This window comes from Trichosurus vulpecula, chromosome 4 (assembly GCF_011100635.1).
Source record: "Trichosurus vulpecula isolate mTriVul1 chromosome 4, mTriVul1.pri, whole genome shotgun sequence".
NCBI lineage: Eukaryota > Metazoa > Chordata > Mammalia > Diprotodontia > Phalangeridae > Trichosurus > Trichosurus vulpecula.
In genome coordinates, this window is record NC_050576.1 from 119,640,973 (window position 1) to 119,663,375 (window position 22,403).

Sequence of the window (22,403 nt, forward strand, 5' to 3'; positions counted from 1 at the left end):
CTTCATTAGTACATTCCCTGTGTAAAAGACCAATACTTGTGCTTTACTTTGTGAGAACAGGATCCCCAACTCACTTTGCTACAATATTCGTAATTTATACTTAGATTAATTATTGGCCTATACGTTTAAGGAATTATATTCTCGCAGTTATAAGACATTAATGAAAATGGACCCTATTTCAGTATTTCCTTTCCACAAATTACATTAACATCAATGGGGGAACTAAAAATGCTAAGTTTTTAATAGCCTCTCTAGGGCTTGATTTTCTGCTATGATGCCTTCTGCGATTTCAGCATTATTTAGTCATGGTAAGCTTATGATTGAGGAACCCATGTATGAAACTATGGCCACACATAGAGAGGCAAATGGACCAACTGTTTGTAGGATGATTTCGTGGAAGAATTCAGCAACCATCCAATCCAACTCCTTGATTTTATAAATGAAGCAACTAAGGTGCGGGCAGGTCAAGCAACTTGCCCAATGGGACAGTTAATTAGTGGTAGAGCTTGCCTCAGTCTCCTGGTTCCCAGTCCAGTTGTATTGCCACCACAATACTTCAGATGGAGCAATCAAAAGGAGCACAATTTGAATTCTTCATTTTATGTCATAGCATCTTTCTGGTTGCTTTTCTCTAATCATTCTTTCAAGTTATACATATCAAGTATATCAATTGTGTATGTCGGGTAATAACTTTTGCACTGACTTTTTATTTTTCTTGTGAAATAAGTTTTGTTTTCAAGAATATGCCAAAATATTCCTTATTATATTCACAGTATTTCTATTGCTTTTGAAATGATTCTTTAGATTGTTCATGCATTACTTTCACTAGTCCACTTGTGCAAGGCCATAATTACCTATCTTAACTGTTTTCCAACTCCTCCCAAAATATGAGGTTATTCACTTTTTGTTTGTTGATTTCTCCATCTATATTGCTTATTTAGATAGAAGTATAGGTTAGATGCTGTTAAAAAATGTATACGTTCCCATATGAAACATTCTCATTAACACAGAGAAACAAATGTTTTGTTTTCGTTGTGAAACAAAGATGATGATTAAGCATTTCATAGAATAAAACTCATACTTAATCTTATTAGCAGTGACCCATATTTCATTTAATTCCTTCTAAAAGCTTTTTTTTCAGCAAGCTAGATATGTTATGCTATCAAAGAATTAAACTGGAAGGGGAACCCAAAGGTCATCTGGTCAAATTCACATTTTACAGATGAAGACATGGAGATACAGGGTAGTTAAGTAACCGAGTGCTGGAAGTGAGGTATTCTTAACTGAGTACAATTGCTCTAAATATTTTCAGAAATAACTAAGTTGGAAGCGAACTTTTAAAATCAGCACATTGATCCTTTAGATTAACCAGGGGTGGGGAACCTTCAGCCTCAAGGCCACGTATGGCCCTCTAAATCTTCAAGGGCATCCCTTTGACTGCATCCAAACTTCACAGAACAAATTGCCTTAATAAGAGTATTTGTTCTGTAAAACTTCGACTCAGTCAAAGGGACACACCTAAGGAACTAGAAGGCTACATGTGGCCTCAAGGCTGCAGGTTCCCTGCCCCTGGATTAGACCTTCATGATTGTACAAATCAACAGTTTTATAATAAAAATAACTATCATTTGTATAAGTACTTTAGGGATTACGTATATTTTTATTTGAGCCTTTCTTTCAGATCCCCCATGGACACAGAGGAAGACTTTTCCTAAGCAAGGAGGGTCTAGTTCCAAATCAGAATCTAATAGGCAAGAAGGTAAACCAGAGAAGTAGCCAGGTCGGGAACTAAGAATCTCAGAAATTTCAATATCCTAATGGTGGAACAGAAATACCAAGCTGGAAGGCATGGAACCTGGCACATAGTAAGTACTTAATAAATGCTTGTTGACTGATGTTGAGAAGGATAGAAACCAGAAGGGGCTGCATAAAAACTAGGGGCATACAGCCAATCATTTCAGTACAATATTGTTTGATGCAGTCTTATACCTTTCCAAGCTCTGGTCTTTTATCCTGAATCAATCAACAAGTACTGATAAAGTATATTTTGTGTCAGTCACTGTGCTAGAGATACAAATACAAAGAATTAAACAATCCCATTCTGAAAGAGCTTATATTCTATCAGGAGTAATAACCAGTACATGTGTATATAGAAATAGGACAAATTTAAAGAAAATAACCATAAGGTAGCTTGTTGGGGAGGCATTAGCACTAAGAAAAGCCTTCTTTTTGAAGATAGTGTCTGAGTTCCACCTAAAGGAAGAGAGAGAAGCTATGGGGTGGAGTTGAGGAGGGAGTTCATTCCAGGCACAAGGAAGGGTAAGGGGGAGCAGCCATTGAAAAGACACCAAGACAGGAGACAGAGTGGTGTATATAGGAAACAAAGGCCAGTTTGGCAGGATGATGATCTTTTTGGAAGGGGACCTAAAAGGAGACTGGGATAATAGGTTGGGACTAGATTGTGAAGGACATTACATGCTAAGCAAAGAGATTTATATTTTATCTTCTAAGTCAGAGGTATTAAACATATCTTTCACAACACTCTTGTGTCTGGCCTGAACCAGGTTAAAATGTGTTTGGGAAATATTTAACAAAATAAATAAAAATGCAATAGAGCATAGATACTGTTTCTAAGTTGATATGCAGCTTGCAGAGATCCATATATATGGTTTAGTAGCCCTGTTTCTATCAAGTTTGAGACCATTGCTATAAGAAACAGAGAGCCACTGAGGTTTGTTGAGTAGGAGAGTGACAACTGAGCTGAATGAAAATTGCTTCGGAAGCTGTATGAAGAATAGAGGGAGTGAGGATAGATTTAAGAGAAGGACCTCAATTCAGAGGCCATTAGCATAATCTAGGTGAGAGATAATGAGGGCCAGAACTAAGGTCGTAGCTAAGTGAGTAGAGAAAAGAGGTCAAATATAACCCACTTTGTAAAGGTAAAAATGTCAAGATTTGGCAATTATTTGAAGTGAAGTGAAGATGCATGAAGACTTGGGGATAACACCAACTTGTATATATAGCCTTTGTCCCAGCAATACCAATTTAGGTCTGCCTCCCAAAGAAATCAAAGAAAAAGCAAGAGGACCTATATGTATAAAACTATTTATAGCAGCTCTTTTTGTGTTGGCAAAGATTTGGAAATTGAAGGGATGCTCATTAATTGCGGAATGGCTAAGCAAGTTATGGAATAGGATTGTGATATACTACTATGTACAATTGTGCTATTAGAAATGACAAAGGGGTGGTTTCAGAAAAAGAAAGCAAGGGTTGTATGAACTGATGCAAAGTAGAATGAGAAAAACCAGGGTATCACTGTGCAGAGTAAGAGCAATATTGTAATGAAGATAAACTGTGAATGACTTGGCCACTCTGATCAATATAATAATGCAAGACAATTCCAAAGAACTCATGATGAAAAAAAATGCTATCTATCCAGAGAGAGAAATGATGAATTCTGACTGCAAATTGAAGTAAACTTATCTCACTTTATCTTGCTTTTTAGAAATATGAGTAATAGGGAAATACGTTTTGCATGATTTCATATGTATAATTGGTATCACATTGCTTGCTTCTCATTGGGTTGGGAGAAGGGAGGGAGAGATGAAGAGAATTTGGAACTCAAAATTTAAAAGAAAAGAATGTTAAAATAAATACATAAATAATGAATTAAATAAAAAAGGAAATAGTGAGGGGGACTGTATCACACCCCCAAACAACCAATTCTACAAATAGCTTTAATTGTTGAGAAAATGTTCCTTCTCTGTATTTTAAACAACATTATAAAAGGTCTTCAACGCTTAAAGTGGGGTTTGGCTATAATGAATGGATGATTTTATTGTTAAATTATAATGGTTTATTATAAATTACTGTATGTAGTTATTTTCTAGCATTCTAGAATTTAAAGGAAATGGACGATCATGTACAAATATATCACAACCAACCCAGTCTTAGAAAGATAAATTAAATACACCATAAATAAACTAACAAAGGGGAGAATCTTGTTCTGATAGATTCATGAGTAAAAATCAAACATCTAAGGAGCAATTAATATATATGTTAATAAAATCATTCTAAATAGTTGAAAAAAAACATTATACCAAATGCCTTTCATGAGACAAATATAATCTTTATACATAAAGTAGGCAGGAATAAAATAGAATAAAAGATTTATGGACCAGAATCACTAACGAATATTAATGTAAAATTCTAGACAACATACTAAAATAATACATTTTAAAATATTCACTATAACCAAGTTGGAATTATGTAAGAAATAAAAGTATGGTTTAGAATCAAGGAAACTTAATTTAAACTTCATAGCAACCTCATAAGTCTATCAACAGATGCAGAAAAACCCTCTAGCAAGGCTTCATTTATCCTCAGAACTGTAAAAACATAGGTATATGAGGGTTGCTTTTTGATAAGGTAAAAGCATATCCCAAAGTGAAAGGCAGGATTATTGGTAATGGAAAAAATATTAGGAACTTATCCACTAGCTATCAGGATAAAGCAAGGATACCTTCTCTCCTGGCTATTGTAGGAATTTAGAAATGGTTAGCATTATGGGGGAAAAATTTTAAGGTAAAATAATTAAAGGCATAGCCACCAGCAAAGCACAACATTATACCTATTTACAAAACCATTAGGGTTAACTTAGAAAACTCCAAAAAATTATCAGATAAACTAACATGGTTAGTAGTTTTAATAAAATAGCATATAAATAACTCTTCAAAACTTGTAAGCAATTCTATATGATAATAACAAAAAAGTAGAAAATGCTGGAAAGAAATTTTATTCAAAGTCATTTCAAAATAAAATCTGAGTCAACCTAGCAAAATGCACTTAAGATACATAAACACAACTACAAAACACTCTTTACAGAAAAAAACAAGTTGAAGACAGAAATTATAGGAATATTGCTGCTCATAGACATACCATGCTAAAATAATAAAACTGATGACACTACCTGAGTTAATTTATGGTTTTATGTATCAGATCACGAAGGCATCATTTTATAAAACTAGACAAAATATTAACAAAATTCATTTGGAGAAAGAAAAAGTCTAGACACTCAAGGGAAATAATAAAAAAGTTTAAATTAAAGAAAAAATAAACTTTCTAGACCTTGAAATATATTACAAGACACTGATTATAAAACTGCTATTGATTTTAAAAGGAGAAACTCAGATCAGGAGAAGAAACTGGAAAAGCAAGAATCAAGAAGAACTTAACTCAGTAGCTTTGTGCTCAGTAAAACTAATAAACTGCTAGGGGAAAAAATCTCCCTATTTGACAGGAACCTTCAGTTAAAAAAGAAAGCAATCTGTCAGAAAAAAAGGGGATTTGACCAGCACTTACAACACTAAGTTCCTTGTGTGTTTGTATGTCTCTGTGTATATCTGTATACATGTTTTGGAATATAGGGAAGTAGCATCTGAATTTGTGATTTATGTGTCACATCAGTGAAGGGAACTCTTGCAATTTTTATTTATTTTTACCATGAGGATATATATATATATATATACACACACACACACACACACATATATATATATATATGTGTGTGTGTGTGTGTATAATTTTGCATTTTGAGTTCTAAGTTCTCTCCCTCCCTTTAACCCTTCCCCCATTCATTAAGAGGGCAAGAAACACAATATTACACATGTGAAGTCAGGCAAAATATATTTCAGTATTAGTCATGCTGCAAAAAGGCAAGAAAAGTAAAGAGAAAGAAAATATATTTCAATGATCAGTTCTCTCTCTCTCTGAAAGTGGATTGCATTTTTTTTATCATAAGTCCTTTGGAATTATTTTGGATCCTTGTATTGGTCAGAGTAGCTAATTTTTCATTGTTGATTATCATTATAATATTTTTATATAGTGTTCTACTTATTTTGCTCACTTCACTTTCATCATTTCATAAGTCTTCCCAGGTTTTTTCTGAAACCATCCTGCTGATCATTTCTTATAGAACAATTAGTATTAAATCACAATCATATACCACAGTTTTTTCAGCCATTCTCCAATTGATAGAATCTCCTCAATACTTTGCCACAACAATAAGATCTGATTTCAATATTTTTGTACATATAGATACTTTAGAATGGAGCTTTTAAGATAGAAACTCCTATCTCTGATATAATTCAGCAAGTCGTCCATCTAAAACTTAGTGTTAGAGAGTTGTCTGGAACCTAGACAGCTCCAATGACTTGCCCATGTCATGGGATTATTATGTGTCACAGGTAGGACTTGAACCCAGTTTTCCTTACTCAAAGTCTAACCCTCTCTTTTCTGCCTCTCCCCAACCGGATATGTTACTTGATTTGGAAAGGACACATCATTAAAAAAAAATTAGATAAAAGTAGAGAATGGAAGGAATTGTCTTTTACAACTGTAGCTAGCAAAATTTCTTAATTCAATAAGGGAAAGAAATATTTATATAAAAGGAAACAATTTCAATTTGATAAAATTTTAAAAGCTTTTTCACAGACCAAAGAAATGTAACTAGGAAAGGGAGAGAAAATATCAACTGCAGAAAAAATTTACTTCTAATATTTCTGACAAAGTCTGGTATTCTAGATATGTAGGCAGTTAATACAATCATATGAATGGTTTTCCTAATAATAATTGAAAATTATCAATAATTATATAAATGGCTACTCTAAATCACTGAGACAAAAATTAAAATAATTGTAAATTTTTACCTCAAACTCAAAAAATTGATAAAAATAATAACAGTGCTAGAAGAACCATAGGAAAATGGATACACTGATATACGGATGACAGAAAAGTGAATTGGTCCAACAACTGTAGAAAGCAATTCAGATTCATGCTATGAAAGTGAATCAAATGTCTCATACCCTTTCATTCAGAGATTCCACTGTTGAGCATATACTCCAAGAAGATCAAAGTCAGAAAGTTACTAGATATGTCAGAATACTTATAGCAACACTCTTTTGATTACAAAGAAGTGGGAAAAATTGGGTAAATATTAACTGGGGTCTAGATAAATAAATTTTGATATTTAAATGTTAATAGAATGTTATCATGACTTAATGATGAACATGAAGAATTTATAGAAAGCAGGAAGCTTTGTATCAACTGATCAGGCATAGTCATTGTGTGGGTTGGTTTTGTTTAAACAGTTTTCTTTGTTACAATGTAAACCTCATTGAGTATGTGAGTGTGTGAGGAATCAAGGAATTATTATGATGCAAAAACTGAAAACATCAATAAAATTCATTATCATGAAAAAGAAACATTATGTAGGTATATGTCTATATTCTATTATCAATTTCTGGTCCCCAAAACTTAAGACTGCTGATTTTGAAAAAGAGGCAATGGAGTGTTAAATTTTAAAGTTTTTTATGTTGCTCTCCTTAACCTAGTGATGGTGTTTGCATTTGTCATGCTTTTGTATTTATTCCTCTAGTCTATCAAATCTGAAATTAATATGTTGCCATTTTTTGTTATTACTACATGCTATGTGGTCATTCAGTGCTGAAAAGGCAAATGCTTTGCTGGAAAAAAGGAAGATGAAAATTTGTTGTTTTCTATGATGAAATACAGATCTTAACCACTAAAAGGCAAATTCTTCAATACTGAAGTGGAATATGATGGTTTACAAAATGAATTCTATCTGGTAAGATCTAGGCCACTGAAAACAAATGCAAAGCAAAAATACCATCTGTGCCTATATCAATATCAGGAAATTGTGAAATGGATATGGCCTTCTCTCTCAATCTCCCCTTCTGTTGAAACAAATTCTCTCGGTGTAATGTGGGAAGATGCTAAAAAAATCCTATCAGTGATCAAGATGGGGAAGGAGGGGGAAGAACTTTCATTTTTGCTAATCTTCCAGAGATGCATATGTAATTGTACCTTATAAATTATTTCTCAAACATCATGAAAACGCTTTCCATATACCAATCTATTTTTAAATGGATTATGAAGCAAATTATTTCTAGTGTATAGCCTAATCTCAGGATACTAAAGGGGAGTGCCCATTTTATTACCTGGAACTAAAATTGTATTGACCTTCCTATCGCCCCAAATAACTAGGCTATCATCCAAAGATTTCAATATATTTCTTATAATGAAACTGTGATTATAATAGAATGCATTGTTTCAAGAATTAAGTTTTCTTTAAATCCAAGGATTTATATTTAGATAAGTTAGTGACTTGATTTTCAAAAGTACTACTTTTTAAACGAGGGGAAAGTATATTCATTTTTATTTTTCTTCATTTAAAGATAATGCTACCAAAGTTTCTTTGCAAGGGCATTTTGGAATAGAGTCCAGTAATAAACAGTGACACTAAAAAAATAAACTTTTTCAGAAAGATTATACATAACTGAAAAGGGTAGCCACTATGGCATATTTCATGGTGTTACTTCAATAACAAGTAAGCTATTCAAATTGTCAGTTTCCCCCCACTGAAACAATATATTACAATAGGTTATTCCTTTTCCACTATTCTGCTTTAGTTTGTGAATGAAGTCCAGAAAGAAATAGTACTCTTCACACTTTTCCCCCTCTGTCCTATTTTTTGTTCTATCTGAAGACCTCGAAACGGAGGCAGTAAGTAGGTAATGCTGAAAAGCCTAAAGATTGATTGATAACTGAAATTGAGGTAGTTCCTGCCATCTTGTCAAGCCCTTCATGACAGGGGTTTCATGACTCACATAGGGCAGAGCCATGCAACAGCAGCACGTTCACCAGATTTTCCAAGTGATGAAAATGTCAGGAAATCCAAAGTTATGGTTCCCGTAACAACCATAACTTGGCCACATTGCACAGAGTTATTAAGGGAGAAAAGTTAGAACCTGACAGGTAGCATAAACCTATGGTTACACTGGGGCTGTGTCTACACATACAAAGGGAAATAGAGTTTTGAGGTCATTATCAAGATAATTCAAGGAGAAAATCTCTTCTTGTCAAAAATAGCCATGTAACTAAAGGAGGTTTTTTTTTAAATTTTGTTTTGCTATTGTTTCTGATGGATTATTCAGGCAATCACTCATTGTTTCACCTAATATGTGACATAACCACCTCAATAAAATTGGCCAGGAATACTCTGAAGTTCACAATTTCATTAGTTCAAATGGATAGACTGGGCTATTCCATGTGTATAGACACTTCTACGTGTACAGAAACTACATAGTAAGCAGAAGCCTTGATTTGGAGGGCAAAGAAACTGACTTTAAATCCGGGTTTTGTCACTTGCTACCTGGGTGACTTTGGGCAGTCACTTTATTCACTCTGGGTCTGTTTCCTTATAAAAAATTCAAGGGGGAGCAGCTAGGTGGCGCAGTGAGTAGAGCACCAGTCCTGGAGCCAGGAGGACCTGAGTCCAAATCCGACCTCAGACAGTTGACACATGTACTAGCTGTGTGACCTTGGGCAAGTCATTTAACCCCAATTGCCCTGCCTTCCCCCCTCCAAAAAAAAAACTTGGACTAAAAAAAAAAATTAAGGGGTTGAACTATATTAGATGATCCTTAAAGATCCTTCCAGCTCTCAATCTGTGATAATAAGTAAAGCAAGCTGTTAGGGAAATTGGTTCCAACATATATCCACTGTATTCACAGAAATATCCATTTGAAAATTTAAACTCCATACTTTTGATATCCCATCTAGGATAGCAACTCCAAGCTCATCAAAACAATCACACACCTTGGGGGCAGCAAGGTGGTACAGTGGGTAAAGGATTGGGCTCAGAGTCAGGAAGACCTCTGTAATGTTTTTTCTTTAAAATCTTCTAATGGATATTACTGAACCCAGAGAGCCAGAAACTTAACTGGTTCTGTTACTAATTAGCTTTGAGATCTTAGGCAAGTAATTTAATTTCTCTTCATTACTTCCTCTGTAAAATGAGGCTGGTAGGCTTCATGATCTCTAAAGTCCCTTCTAGCTCTAAAATTCTAGGATCACAGAACAATCACTATTCCCATTCCCCTTTCTTCACTATTATCTCAGTTCAATTAAACAGCTGATGGCTCTCAGCAGGCAGTACCACCACCTCCTCAAATTTTCCAAGTAGTCCCAGGAGAGCTCTGTCTAGGTATTTCTTGGATGTAGGAAAATTTGCTTACACTGACCAACTGAGAATTCATACCCCACTGGTAACATGCCACTTCAATCTATTATAGGATGCAAAATGGATAATTTCGATTATATTAAATTAAAAAGGTTTTGCACAAACAAAACCAATGCAGCCAAGATCAAAAGGAAAGCAGAAAACAGGAGGAATGTTTACAGCAAGTTTCTCTGATAAAGGCTACCTCATTTCTCAAATGTATAGAGAACTGAGTCAAATTTATAAGAATATAAGTTATTCCCCAATTGACAAATGGTCAAAGGATATGAACAGGCAGTTTTTGAGTGAAAAAATTAAAGCTATCTATAGTCATACGAAAAAAGTGTTCCAAATCACTACTGATAAGAGAAGGACAAACTAAAACAACTCTGAGGTACCACCTCATACCTATCAGATTGGCTAATATGACAGAAAAGGAAAATGACAAATAATGTAGTGCAATTTATGTGGCCTACCTACAAGCATAGAAATTTCCACAAATGCTTTAGTAAATGAAACCAAGCTACAACAGAGCTCTCACAAAAATAGCAAATCAAAATATATTGTCTATTGTTTCAGTAAAAACCTAAGGTTGGACAGCTCTGATGTAGGGGATGTGGGAAAATTGGGACACTAATGCACAGTTGGTGGACTTAGGAACTGATCTAACCATTCTGGAGAGCAATTTGGAACTATGCCCAAATGGCCATAAAACTGTATATACCCTTTGACCCAGTAGTACCACTACTCATCTGTATCCCAAAGAGATCAAGGAAAAAGTAAAAGAATCTATATGTACAAAAATATTTATAGCAGCTCTTTTTATGGTAGCAAAGAATTGGTAATTGAGGAGAGGACCATCAACTAGGGAATGGCTGAACAAGTTGTGGCATATGATTGTGATGAAATACTATTACGCTGTGAGAAATAATGAGCAGGAAAGTTTCAGAAAATCTGGGAAGATTTATATGAAATAATACATAGTGAAGTGAGCAGAACCAGGATAACATTGTGAATAGTAACAGTAATATTTTACAATGATCAATTCTGAATGACAGAACTATTCTCAGCAATACAATGATCCAAGACAATTCTGAAGGACTTGTGATGAAAAATGCTATCCACCTCCAGAGAAAGAACTGATGGAGTATGAATGCAGATGAAAGCACACTTTTTTTACCTTCCTTATTTCTTTGATTTTTTTTGGTCTGTTTTCTTTTGCAACATGGCTAATATGGAAATACATTTTGCATGACAGCACATGAATAATCTATAGCAAATTGCTTGCCTTCTCAAGGAAGGAGGAGGGGGAAGGAAGAAAGGAGAGAATTTGGAACTCAAATTTTTTTTTAAAAAATGAATATAAATGTTGTTTTTACATATAATCAGGAAAAAAAATTAAATTGAAAAAAATTTCTTTGTCTAACATTCAAGTGTTTCTAAAATTAGGGGCTATCTCTACCTTTCTAGTGTCATGTAACAGGGTTAGCATACATCCCACTGTTGTGTATACTTTGTTTGGCTCTGTGGAGCATGGCACAGGGATTTTGGTCCCTAACTAAATAACATAGACAGTCCACGTACCTTCTTCACCTCATAGAGTGATATATGAACGACGATTCACTGCTAAGTTCCAATGGGAAGTTAGCAGACCTTAAAAAAAGGGCAAATTTATTCTTTAGCACTTTCTCTTTCTGTCTATAGAATCCATGGAGATTCAGTAAGCCTTTACCTTGGGCTTCTTGTTGTGGGGTACAGGATACCACTTCCCAACTCCTCCACACCTGTCGTAGCTATTTGCACGAGGCAATTGGAGCAATAGTTGTTTAGGCCAGACTTAGCCTGGACCTTAGTCCGCAGCCAGCCTTTTCCATTTCTTTCTACAAGTTTAGTTGATGAAACAGTCATCTTGAGAGATGAACTTCTGTGGCTATCTTGATCATTTGGGAAATCCTACTTTTCTCAGTGCCAGATAAACTGCAGGAGGTACCCCATACAACTACCATAATGCTTTTTAGAGAAGATGATCGTTGGCAGGAGAATGAGCCCAAGTCCTAGCCTGAAACTTGATGGATTTGATCAGGTGATGCAGAGCCAAGGTGAAGGTTAAATGACTATTCAGACAGTTATAAAATGTTTAATGTTTTGATATTTTAAGTATCAAACTCCCAGAAGGGAATACTTTCCATTGTAATACATGCTTCCCTGGAAAATGTAATCAATGACTCAAAATGCATTTTTCAGAAGGAATGAATATGATTCCTTGAGGAGCAGTGTAATATAATGAAAAGAACAGTAGAATTCTGGCCAGAAGATATGAATTTGAGATCTGCTCCCACTATTGACTAGCTGTGGCCAAGCTACCAAACCTTTCTGATTCTCTAACTTTATCTATGAAGTAAGTGTAAATCATTTTATGGAGATTACTGTGAGGATCCATCAGTCAGTCAACAAGCACTTATTGAGCACATAAAATGTGCCAGCCCCTGTGCAAAGCACTAGGAATACAAAGAAAAGGGGAAAAAAAAGAACTCTTTCTTTCAAGAAGCTAATATTCAAATCAGGAAGATAATGTTTAACCATGAATTTACAAGATACATAGAGTGGAAATAGAAGCTAATCTCAGTGGAAAGGCAAAAGCAGGAAAAAGGGTATGCTATGTTTAGGGGGGGCAGTAGACTGAGAAATCTCTCTTCCAGTATATGGAATTTGAGCTGTATTTGAAGAAATCCAGGAGGTGAGGAGGGAGGGCATTTCAAGCATGGGGTACATAGGCAGTATGGGAACTGGGTGGCACAGTGGATAGAGCACTGGGCTTGCAATCAGGAAGACTCATCTCCATGAGTTCAAATCTGGCCTCAGACACTTATTAGCTCTGTGACCTTGGGCAAGTCACTTAACCCAGTTTGCCTCAGTTCCTCATCTATAAAATGGGCTGGAGAAGGAAATGGCAAGCCTCTTCAGTATATCTGCCAAGAAAATCCCAAATGGGGTTACTCAACTGAAATAAGTCCGCAACAGTAACAACAACAACACAGAGCCAGTTAAAACACAAAGATTTGGGAGTAGAAGTAAATTGTAAGAAGATTGGAAAGGTGGGAAGGGTCTAGGTGGTGAAGAATTTTAAGTGCCAAATGGATGATTTTTATATTACCAGACTTCTCTGGTTCTTAATCTTCGTCTGTGACAATCATCATGAGAATCAAACACAACAGAATATGATAACTGCTTTGTGAAACACTTTACACAGAAGGGAGTATTTTGATTACTGCTGCCATGGTTCTTATTGCTGCTACTGAGGTATTTCTCCAACCCACCCTGTGTTGTAATACTGTCCAAGTTCCCTCTTGAATAATGCATCTCTGTAGAGAGTATGTGGCTGCAAGCGAAGATACTGACATCATCCAAAGTCTAGCTGCAAAACATTTTTAATGTTTTTAAACGCTCAGTTCAGAGTAACGAACAATTACCCTTCTGACTGTTGCAGTGCAATGATTAATGCTGTGGATGAGAACAGAACATGTTTTTATTACATAACTGATAATCTGATCACACAACAGAGACACAAAGAACACTCTGAACTATTGAATACACCCTAAACAAAATGCCAGCGTTGGTTTTTATAGTTTGTGTAATCTCACCTGCTAAGACCCTTATCTTCGTAAAACCGCTGAGTTCCTGAGTAAATAGTGCGCCACAGATTTAAATCTTCTGGGGGATTTGATGCAAGTGGTTGCTGGATTTTACGTCTCAGAAGCTCATATCTAACACAAAAGACAAGCAGAACACTGGGATTATCTCAACTAATGTTATTACCAAAATTCAGGTTGTTTCTTTCTCTCTCTCTCTCTCTCTCTCTCTCTCTCTCTCTCTCTCTCTCTCTCTGTATGTGTTTGTATGTGTCTATTTAAGGAAAACACATCATTTTGTTCTTATAGCTCCCAAGTTTCACGGAGAAGTATTTTTTTGGGTGGGTGCTGGGCTTTCAGCCAGTCATTCAAAAAACTGCTAGAAAAAGTGAGTGAAGAATTTAACTTTATTTAGTTCTCAGGAAACTCATCATTTTTGGATATCTTTTGGCATAATCAGATTTGCCAACCACTAGAGTCAAATTTAATCTCAACAGACAAAATATTTCAAAAGTTCACAAAAAACATACGTGTTGTTGCCAAAATTTACCCAATAATGAAAATACAGGGTGTCCTCAAAGTACTGATGTAATTTAAAGCTATTAAAACTTCAAACTGCACTAAGACTTTGGCAACAAACCATATGCATCTATTATCAAACGGTATACTCTGCTCTATGGGCCAAGATCAGCTTTTGCAAACTTATTTTGAGAAGCCAGTCTGGTATAATGTAAAGAATACTAGGTATGTGATTGAAATCCCACTTCTGATGATTATTACCTGTGTGGTGTCAGGCAAGTCATTTAACTTCATTGGGTCCTAGTTTCCTTATCTGTAAAACGAGGAGTTTGGACTACAGGGCCACTAAGTTACCTTGTATCTAGGCCCCACAATCTATGATCTATGACCCAGACATTTGTCCTTAATATAGCCAATAAGAATACGAACTCTCTTTTAGTTGTCTATACTGCCCATATTTTTCATGAGTTTTCTGAAATGCAAGAGCAGCAGTAGTGATGACTTTCATATCCAGTTTTTAACCCTGAGTCAATTTCTTTTTGCCAATGTTGCTTTGTACAGAATCACAGAATCGCACTTTTGAAGGATCTCAGAAACCATCTAATATAAGTCATACGTAAAAAAAAAATAAAAAAGAATTCCGTACTATAAGCTGACAAGTGACTTTTGTTTGGAGATCTCCAATGAAGGGAACTCAACTTTGCATGAGCCACACTTTAGCTAGCACTGATTGTTAGGCAGATTTTCCTAATTTGAAGCCTAAATTTGCCTCGTCACAATTTCCTAGCTTTGCTCTTGGGGGTTAAACACAAGAGTTCTAATTCTTTTTCCCTATGACAGTCAAACCCTTGAAGACAGCCACCTTGCTCCCTATTACCTACACAAGTGTACACTGTATTAAACATCCCCAGTTCCTTAAAATTCTCCTCTTGTAGCATAAACGGAAGTTCTTTTACCATTTTGATTGCCTTTCTCTGGATCTTCTCGAGATTAGCAATGTCCTTTCTCAACTGCGGCAAGCAAAATTAAGCACAGTATACCAGTTATTTTCTGATCAGGGCAGAGTATATTGGAACTATATCTACCCAATTCTTGGACATTCAAAATACTCATACATTCAAATGAACCTGTGACCTCATCTATGTGGATAGTCCATCCAATTTGTAGATGACAACCTGTCTATTCCTTACCATCCCATTCTTGTCTTCCAATCAGTTCCCCACCTCTTGACTGAGATTATCTTTACTTTCTCCTGACATCATGAGGATCCCAGAGGAGCGCTTAGGCTGTCAACCAATTATCTCTAGCTCTTGCCACATGACCAGCCTATCTTTCTTTTCCACCATACCCTTCTCTGATGACACCTTTTAAATTGCTTCTTCTTTGGAGTTCTAGATTTGTAATGCGTTACAGGCTACTCAGACTTAACATGAATCTCTCCATTATATTCAGTGCAATATTTATTTTTAAGTCTTTAGAGACTGTTACCTAGAGAAAAGCCCTATGACCTGGAGCCATATAACACTAGTAAACTACTGGTATTAAAATATGGGCCTTCATTTAAAGGAAAAGTTTAAGGTCATTAAAAGATCTTTACAATTTCCCAAAGGCAATCCATTCCACTTTACTCTTCTCATTTAATTTTATATCCACTGATAGTTTTTATGTATGTGTGCATATGTGTGTGTGTGTGTGTGTGTGTGTGTGTGTGCATGTGCACTGATGGAAGCACTCTGTAGATTACCCATCTAACATAAAGCTCCATATCATCATCTGAACAATATGTATTTTTCATCCTCTTGATTTTCCTCTGTGGATGGTTACAGTATACTTTTCTGAGAAGTTATAAATCTCTTTCATGTGGTTCTATAATGTCGCCATACCACGTCACCCACAAAAAGAAGCACCTGGAGGGCTTTACTTTCTTTCTATATGAAATCCCTTTTCAGTATGGGCTCTGCACTAGATAACCTCAATGTCAGTGATACATACATCTCCCTGCTTTATGTTTCATCTGATATTTATGAGTAGGGGGTCACAAAATAATGTTATTCCTTTTACCATACCTTTCAAGAAATCTTGATGTATGAAATCGAGATACCTTGTGGGAAGAATGCCCTTAAGATGCCATGTTGTTCTTTGTTGTGATGTATGAAATAATTGAATATATACTACATATGTATATATACACACAGAGATATAAATATAGAGGTAGGTATTTATTATTTTATACAGAGAGAAGTTGTTTTTGTCCATTAGTCACATTTGACTCTTTGTGACCCCATTTGGTTTGTTTTTTTTTTTTTGGCAAAGATACTGGAGTCGTTTGCTATTTCCTTCTACAATGTATTTTACAGATGAGAAAACTGAGGCAAACAGGGTTAAGGGACTTGCCCAGGGTCATACAACTAGTAAGTATCTGAGGTCAGATTTGAACTCAGGTCTTGCTGACTTCAAGGCTAGAACTCTATCCACTGCACCACCCATCTACCTTATCTATCTATCTAGATATCTCTCTCTCTCTCTCTCTCTCTCTCTCTCTCTCTCTCTCTCTCTCTCTCTCTCTCTCTCTCCATATATATATATATATATATATATATGTGTGTGTGTGTGTGTGTGTGTGTGTGTGTGTGTGTGTGTGTGTGTGTCAATATATCAATATATACCTATCTAGCTAGGTCTATTTGAATATGTAAGTATTTTGAATGTCCAGAAATTATAGTTCAAATGTACTCAGACTTAGAACAAAATAGGAGTACTTTATTCATTTCTGGGTGCCTTATTTGAGGAAGGACTTTAATAGTCTTGAGACTATCTAGAGGATGGTAGTCAAAATGGTGAAAGAACTGTAGTTTATGCCACAGAAGGAGTAGCATGTGTGTGTAAATCAAAAAACATATTTACATATTTTGGTCAATTATGTTCTGATCAATATTGTCTATTGTGTAATATCACTTGTGAAAGACTGCTTTTCTTTTGACCTTACGAATAGTTTCATCAAATATATCCTTAATGCCTTTTTAGATTATTATAATAAAAATGTTACTAAGTGGGAAAGTAGGCATACATTTTGGTAATTTTTGATGTGTTCTAAGACTCATTTTTCAGCGGTAATAAAGTATAAAATTTTTCCATGCCTCGGATAGCTTTCTCTTCTTCAGAAAGTCTGCAAATCTGTCTTTAATGCCTTTACAATTATGCTACCTACAGCATAATTCTCCATGTAGGATGGGTCTAATCAATTGCTTTTCGCATTTTTTTTTCTCTTTGGTGTCATTTCTGTTTCTTCTATGAGCATATCAAGGACTGTGTGCTTAGAATATAAATGTTGTAACTTGCTTTTCATTCACGGCAAAAAAAGATAATCTCAGCAGATTTTTTCCATTTTTCTTCTCTTTTCTATCCTTCTCTGTTTTTCTTTCCATTTTTATCCTTACATGGCTTCAGGATGACTCTGCTTATTTGTTACTCAACAAATATTCTTTATATTTATTTTACCATCTACCATTTTTCTGTCTTATGAAGAGACGCTGATCATAATTTTCCATTATTATTCTCCAACATATTCTAATGAGTTTAAGAACTGGTATTGCCTTTAGCTGTCATATCTTTGAAAAATAAATCAAGTATTTAATAATTAAGATGCTTTTTAGTCTTTTAAGTATCTTTGTTATGGCAATTGGCCAACATCAGCTGCATTTCTCAATAAAATTATTACAGCTAAATTATTATAGACCATATGTTTTCATCTATATGCCATTTTTCATTATCATCAATAATTTGTTTGGACCTTATGGCTCTCATAGTGTAGCCTAATGTTACCATAATTTTCTTTACTACTATATCATATTAAACTTACAAGTCACATGTCTAGCTATGCTTTCCCCACTTTGTAATTACAAAGTTCATTTTTATTCTTATATATTTAACCATATGAAATTAACATTTGAACTAGCATTCAGCATGTTAACTTGATTAGCAAAGTATAATAAAATACATTTTTTAAAATTAGGAATAGGTATGTATTTGGTGACAAAGGTAGTTGCTATATTGTGTAGTTAGATATTCACAGTATTATGAAATGAAATTGTTAACTATTATAAGTATCTATTACAGTGTCATATCACTTCAAGCATAAGATGTGGAACATCTACAAATAAAAGAATTTCAATACTTATTTCTCTAGAAATAACATATTTAGATAAATTAATACTAAAATCACTTACCTCAAATGAGGTCCATTTGGCCTACTGGGTGGCTGCCAAGAAACCCCAATATAGGACTCACTCACTGGAGTCACTGACAAAGGATTAATACCCTGAGGTAGTGTGGGTTGGGTTGTGATATAAGTAGGCAAACTCTCTGTGCATCCTCCAAGATGTCCCCCACCTCCTGAGCAAGCCATTATGGTGACTGAATAGTTTGTGAAGGGAATGAGGTGGGTCATTATCTGACTAAATATTGAGGTATTGCTGCTGCTGGGGGTAACTATAATTCTTGGGTCTGGCATGCAAACTTCGTAACTGAGTATCTCTCCATTTGGGATGAGAGGTGGATTCCAAGTAACCTGTATGGAAAGAAATGTTTAAAATCAGCATAGGTATACAGAAAGAGGACAATTCATTTTCACAAAGCTTGGAGACCTACTTTGTCATGTTTTTTTTTTCTTCTAATGAAGTCATCTTCTAAGTATCCACTTGCCAGAGAATCTTTGCTCCTGAACCATAATGAATGATTTTTGGATCAATTAACAGTACACCATGAACTAAATGAAATGCTGTTTCCTTGATCAGGCTTTCTATCTCGACATGTTCTAGGACTGTCAAATACACAGCACCTTAGTGATTCATCTCCACTGTGGGTGTGTCAAAGAACACTGAGTAAACACATGGAGAAAATTCACACATCCCCATGCATCAATAGGGCAGCCACAGGATTTGATAGTTTGCTCGTTTACAACTCAATTACCTAAAGCACCAGAATCCTTTATATCACATTTTTCCTGTGGATTGTAAATTGCAATACTATTGTTGTTGTAGTCAATAAAACCAGACAATGTTTTCAGATTTTGGGAGATGCTGAACAATTCAGTTATTGAAACTTTCTGAGATGAATACTGAGTACTTCTGGAAAAAAAAATTAAGTACTATAGGAACAAGACCACAAGATATAACCAATTCTCAAGGGCAATAGATGTCAAGAGTGCATTAAAAGAATAGGAAAACATGCAAACAGCTTTGTGAAAACAAGACGTATAGAGGAGAAAAGGCAGATAATCTTACAGAGAAGGTGTGAGGAATAGACTTCTTGGAGAAGGTGAAACCTGAATGAAGAGAGGGAAACCAGAAGGTGGAGATAAGGGAGAAATTTCCAGGCATGGCCATGCTAGAGCCAGCTTGCAAAGGTTTTTGAGAGCCAATTGTCAAATTTTCAGCATGAACATTTACAACTCAGAAATGGGCAAATGCTACAAATCAGAACTAAATTTATTGTTTGTTGCTAACCAAATGAACCAGGTTCTACAAGTACCAGTTTGTTCTTTGTTTTTCTTTTTTGTTTGTTTTTTAATCATGGTTCTTTTGGCTGCCTTCTCTAATTTTTTTTAGTTGAAAAAGCATCATATCTCAAACTTGAGAGAAGATAGGAGTGAAACTTGAAATTATTATTAAAAAACTAAATTTTAAAATGAAATTGAAGAGAAAAATGAACAAAAATAAAAGAGATGATGATGTTCACACATATTTATTCTTGTTTCTTTTCTAGAAATGGTTATATTATTCTAATGAAATAATGATATACTCTAATGAATTATCATTTCCTTTCCACCATAAGAAAACTTTTATATTGAGATTAGTGAACTTTGTTTTCACATTAGAATTAGTATGTTAAATATTCTAACCTCCTAGTACTTGGTTTTTTAAATGTGGACAGTAACTTTTTAAAGGAATGACTCTACTGGGAAGTAAAACTGACATGTACACTTTGAGTATTCTCTCACTTGTAAGAGATCATTCTCAGTCTGCTTCTCTTCTCTCTTCATATTGGATATCTGCTAAACCCACAGTTTCTCATGCCTTCTAGCCAGTATTTACATCCCTCAATTTGAATCCATTCTGTATTAATTGTCACACTAATCATACAAAAATGTCATATCCATCATTTCATTCTTTTGCTTAGAACTGTTCAATAGGCAGCTAGGTGGTGCAGTGAGTAGAGCACCAGCCCTGGAGTCAGGAGGACCTGAGTTCAAATCCAGCCTCAGACACTTGACACATGTACTAGCTGTGTGACCTTGGGCAAGTCACTTAACCCCAATCGCCCTGCCAAAACAAACAAACAAACAAAAAAGAACTGTTCAATAATATCATAATGCTTGTCAATGTAAGTCAGTGTTTCTTAGCAAAGAAATGTTCTAGTCCCAATCTACCTTTCCAATCTGATCTCCTACGTCTCCCCTGTGGCCCATCATAACAGGGCTCTTCACTATTCCTTAAAAACACTCTACTTCCTGCTTTTGCCTTGTCGTATAAGAATATAAGCCTTGAATAGACCTCAGGGTCATTTACACTTTTCTAGTCCTGTGGCACTTGTATTATTCTTCCTGGTTTTTCAAAGGTTTCCAAGCAGATAACACATTTGCTAGTGCTTTTTTTCATTACCTATAGCTACAGTTTATCTGAGCCTATTGACTTGAAGGGATTGAGATCAGCTATGTGATCTGCTCATCATATTTCCTCAATCTGGAAGACCCTTTCCCTAAATCTTTATCTGAAACTCCACTAATTATTCTGGACTCAGTTTTGGGGCTTAGCTATTGTAAGGGCAAGTAAAGTGGGACTTTTTGTTGTCTTTTGTTTTGGAGTGCTTCTCAGCACTAAGACAATCAAGTGCCTTTGATTAAGTCTTGCCTTTGTAGGAAGGCCCACACCCTTTTGCTAGTTAGGTCATAAGAGGTGTGAAGCCATGAAGCACTTGGGCCCTGAAAAAGGGTATATATACTCTGAGGTTCACATTTTGTTTGGGGCTCACTCATTGGAAGAGTTTTGGTGTGGAGACTCTGGGTCGCTGTAAAGGAGCCCACCAGCTTTGAATACCCAGATATTGGTGCTTCTCTCTCTGGTAACTACGTATGTATAGCTTTGGTTAGATAGCTAGAAGCCTGTGTGTTGATTTGTGTTATTTGCTCTGTTGTAATTTGTTTGTATTTGCTATGAAGTTCAGGGTGCTGACTTTTCCCCCTGAACTAAGTGAATGATATATGCATGTTTGATTAACGTGTGATTGTAAGCCCCTTAAAGTTGCTTTTCTTAAAAAAGCACATCAAAGAACCCATGCAAGCAGCCCTCCTGCATGCTGGTGTTACTGGCCTTACACAGCCACAGTAGCTTCAGGTAACATTGTTTTTACAGTTATCCCCTTCCCTCATTCATGAACCCTTTCTTGATTCCCCTAATTAGCTGTAATTTCTCTCTTTCAAGATCTCAAAGCACATTAAACATTTTTTTGAATGGATGCCTTCATAAGGTACTTCAGTTCTGTCTTGAAGTAGAGTTGCTATTATACCTGGCTAATTTCCCTCACTAGATGGTAAAAGTCCCCCGCCCCTACAACATAAAGGGTGTGTCATATTCAACTTTATATCATACACAGCTCTTAGCACAGTGCCTTGTACATAATACGTTCATAGAAATACAGGTTTGAATGACATGAATAAATGAATACACTTCCAAACAACTTTTTCAATCCCATAGCCTTTTTCCCCAAGTGCTCCAGCCCAACTGGTCTCTACTAGTCTTACAAATAAAGCATATTCTGCCTGCCTAAATCTTACTAATATTTCAAGGCATATTTCAGGTATTTTTCTTCAAGCAAGTGATTTCTATCTCCTGAAAACTCATAATGATCATTCTCTTTACCACTTGGTTGGCATTTAACCTTATACAACCATGTGGCACTTTTTTCCCATTATAGTCCTGCATTATTATTGAACAGGTTTTACTATTTAACTCTTAGTGCACATGTCTTGTCTTTCCAACCAAACTGTCAGATTCTTCATGGTATTTGCGTTTCCCACAACACCAACCATATGATATACATGAAGTAGGGGGACAAATAAATATTTACTGGATGACAGACTCTCCACTGTGTATTATCTCTTAAATAAAACTTTTGGG

General features: G+C 35.4%; 1 protein-coding gene across 1 annotated transcript in view; it reads right to left on the minus strand.

Moving 5' to 3' along the window:
* USH2A (usherin) overlaps positions 1–22,403 on the minus strand; it is a 991,863-nt gene that overhangs the window by 296,773 nt on the left and 672,687 nt on the right. Inside the window, exons 41-42 of the mRNA XM_036755334.1 lie at positions 18,456–18,796; positions 13,723–13,845 (exon numbers count right to left, since the gene is read on the minus strand). Of these exons, the coding sequence (XP_036611229.1) occupies positions 13,723–13,845; positions 18,456–18,796 (464 nt within the window). The remainder of the gene's footprint in view (positions 1–13,722; positions 13,846–18,455; positions 18,797–22,403) is intronic.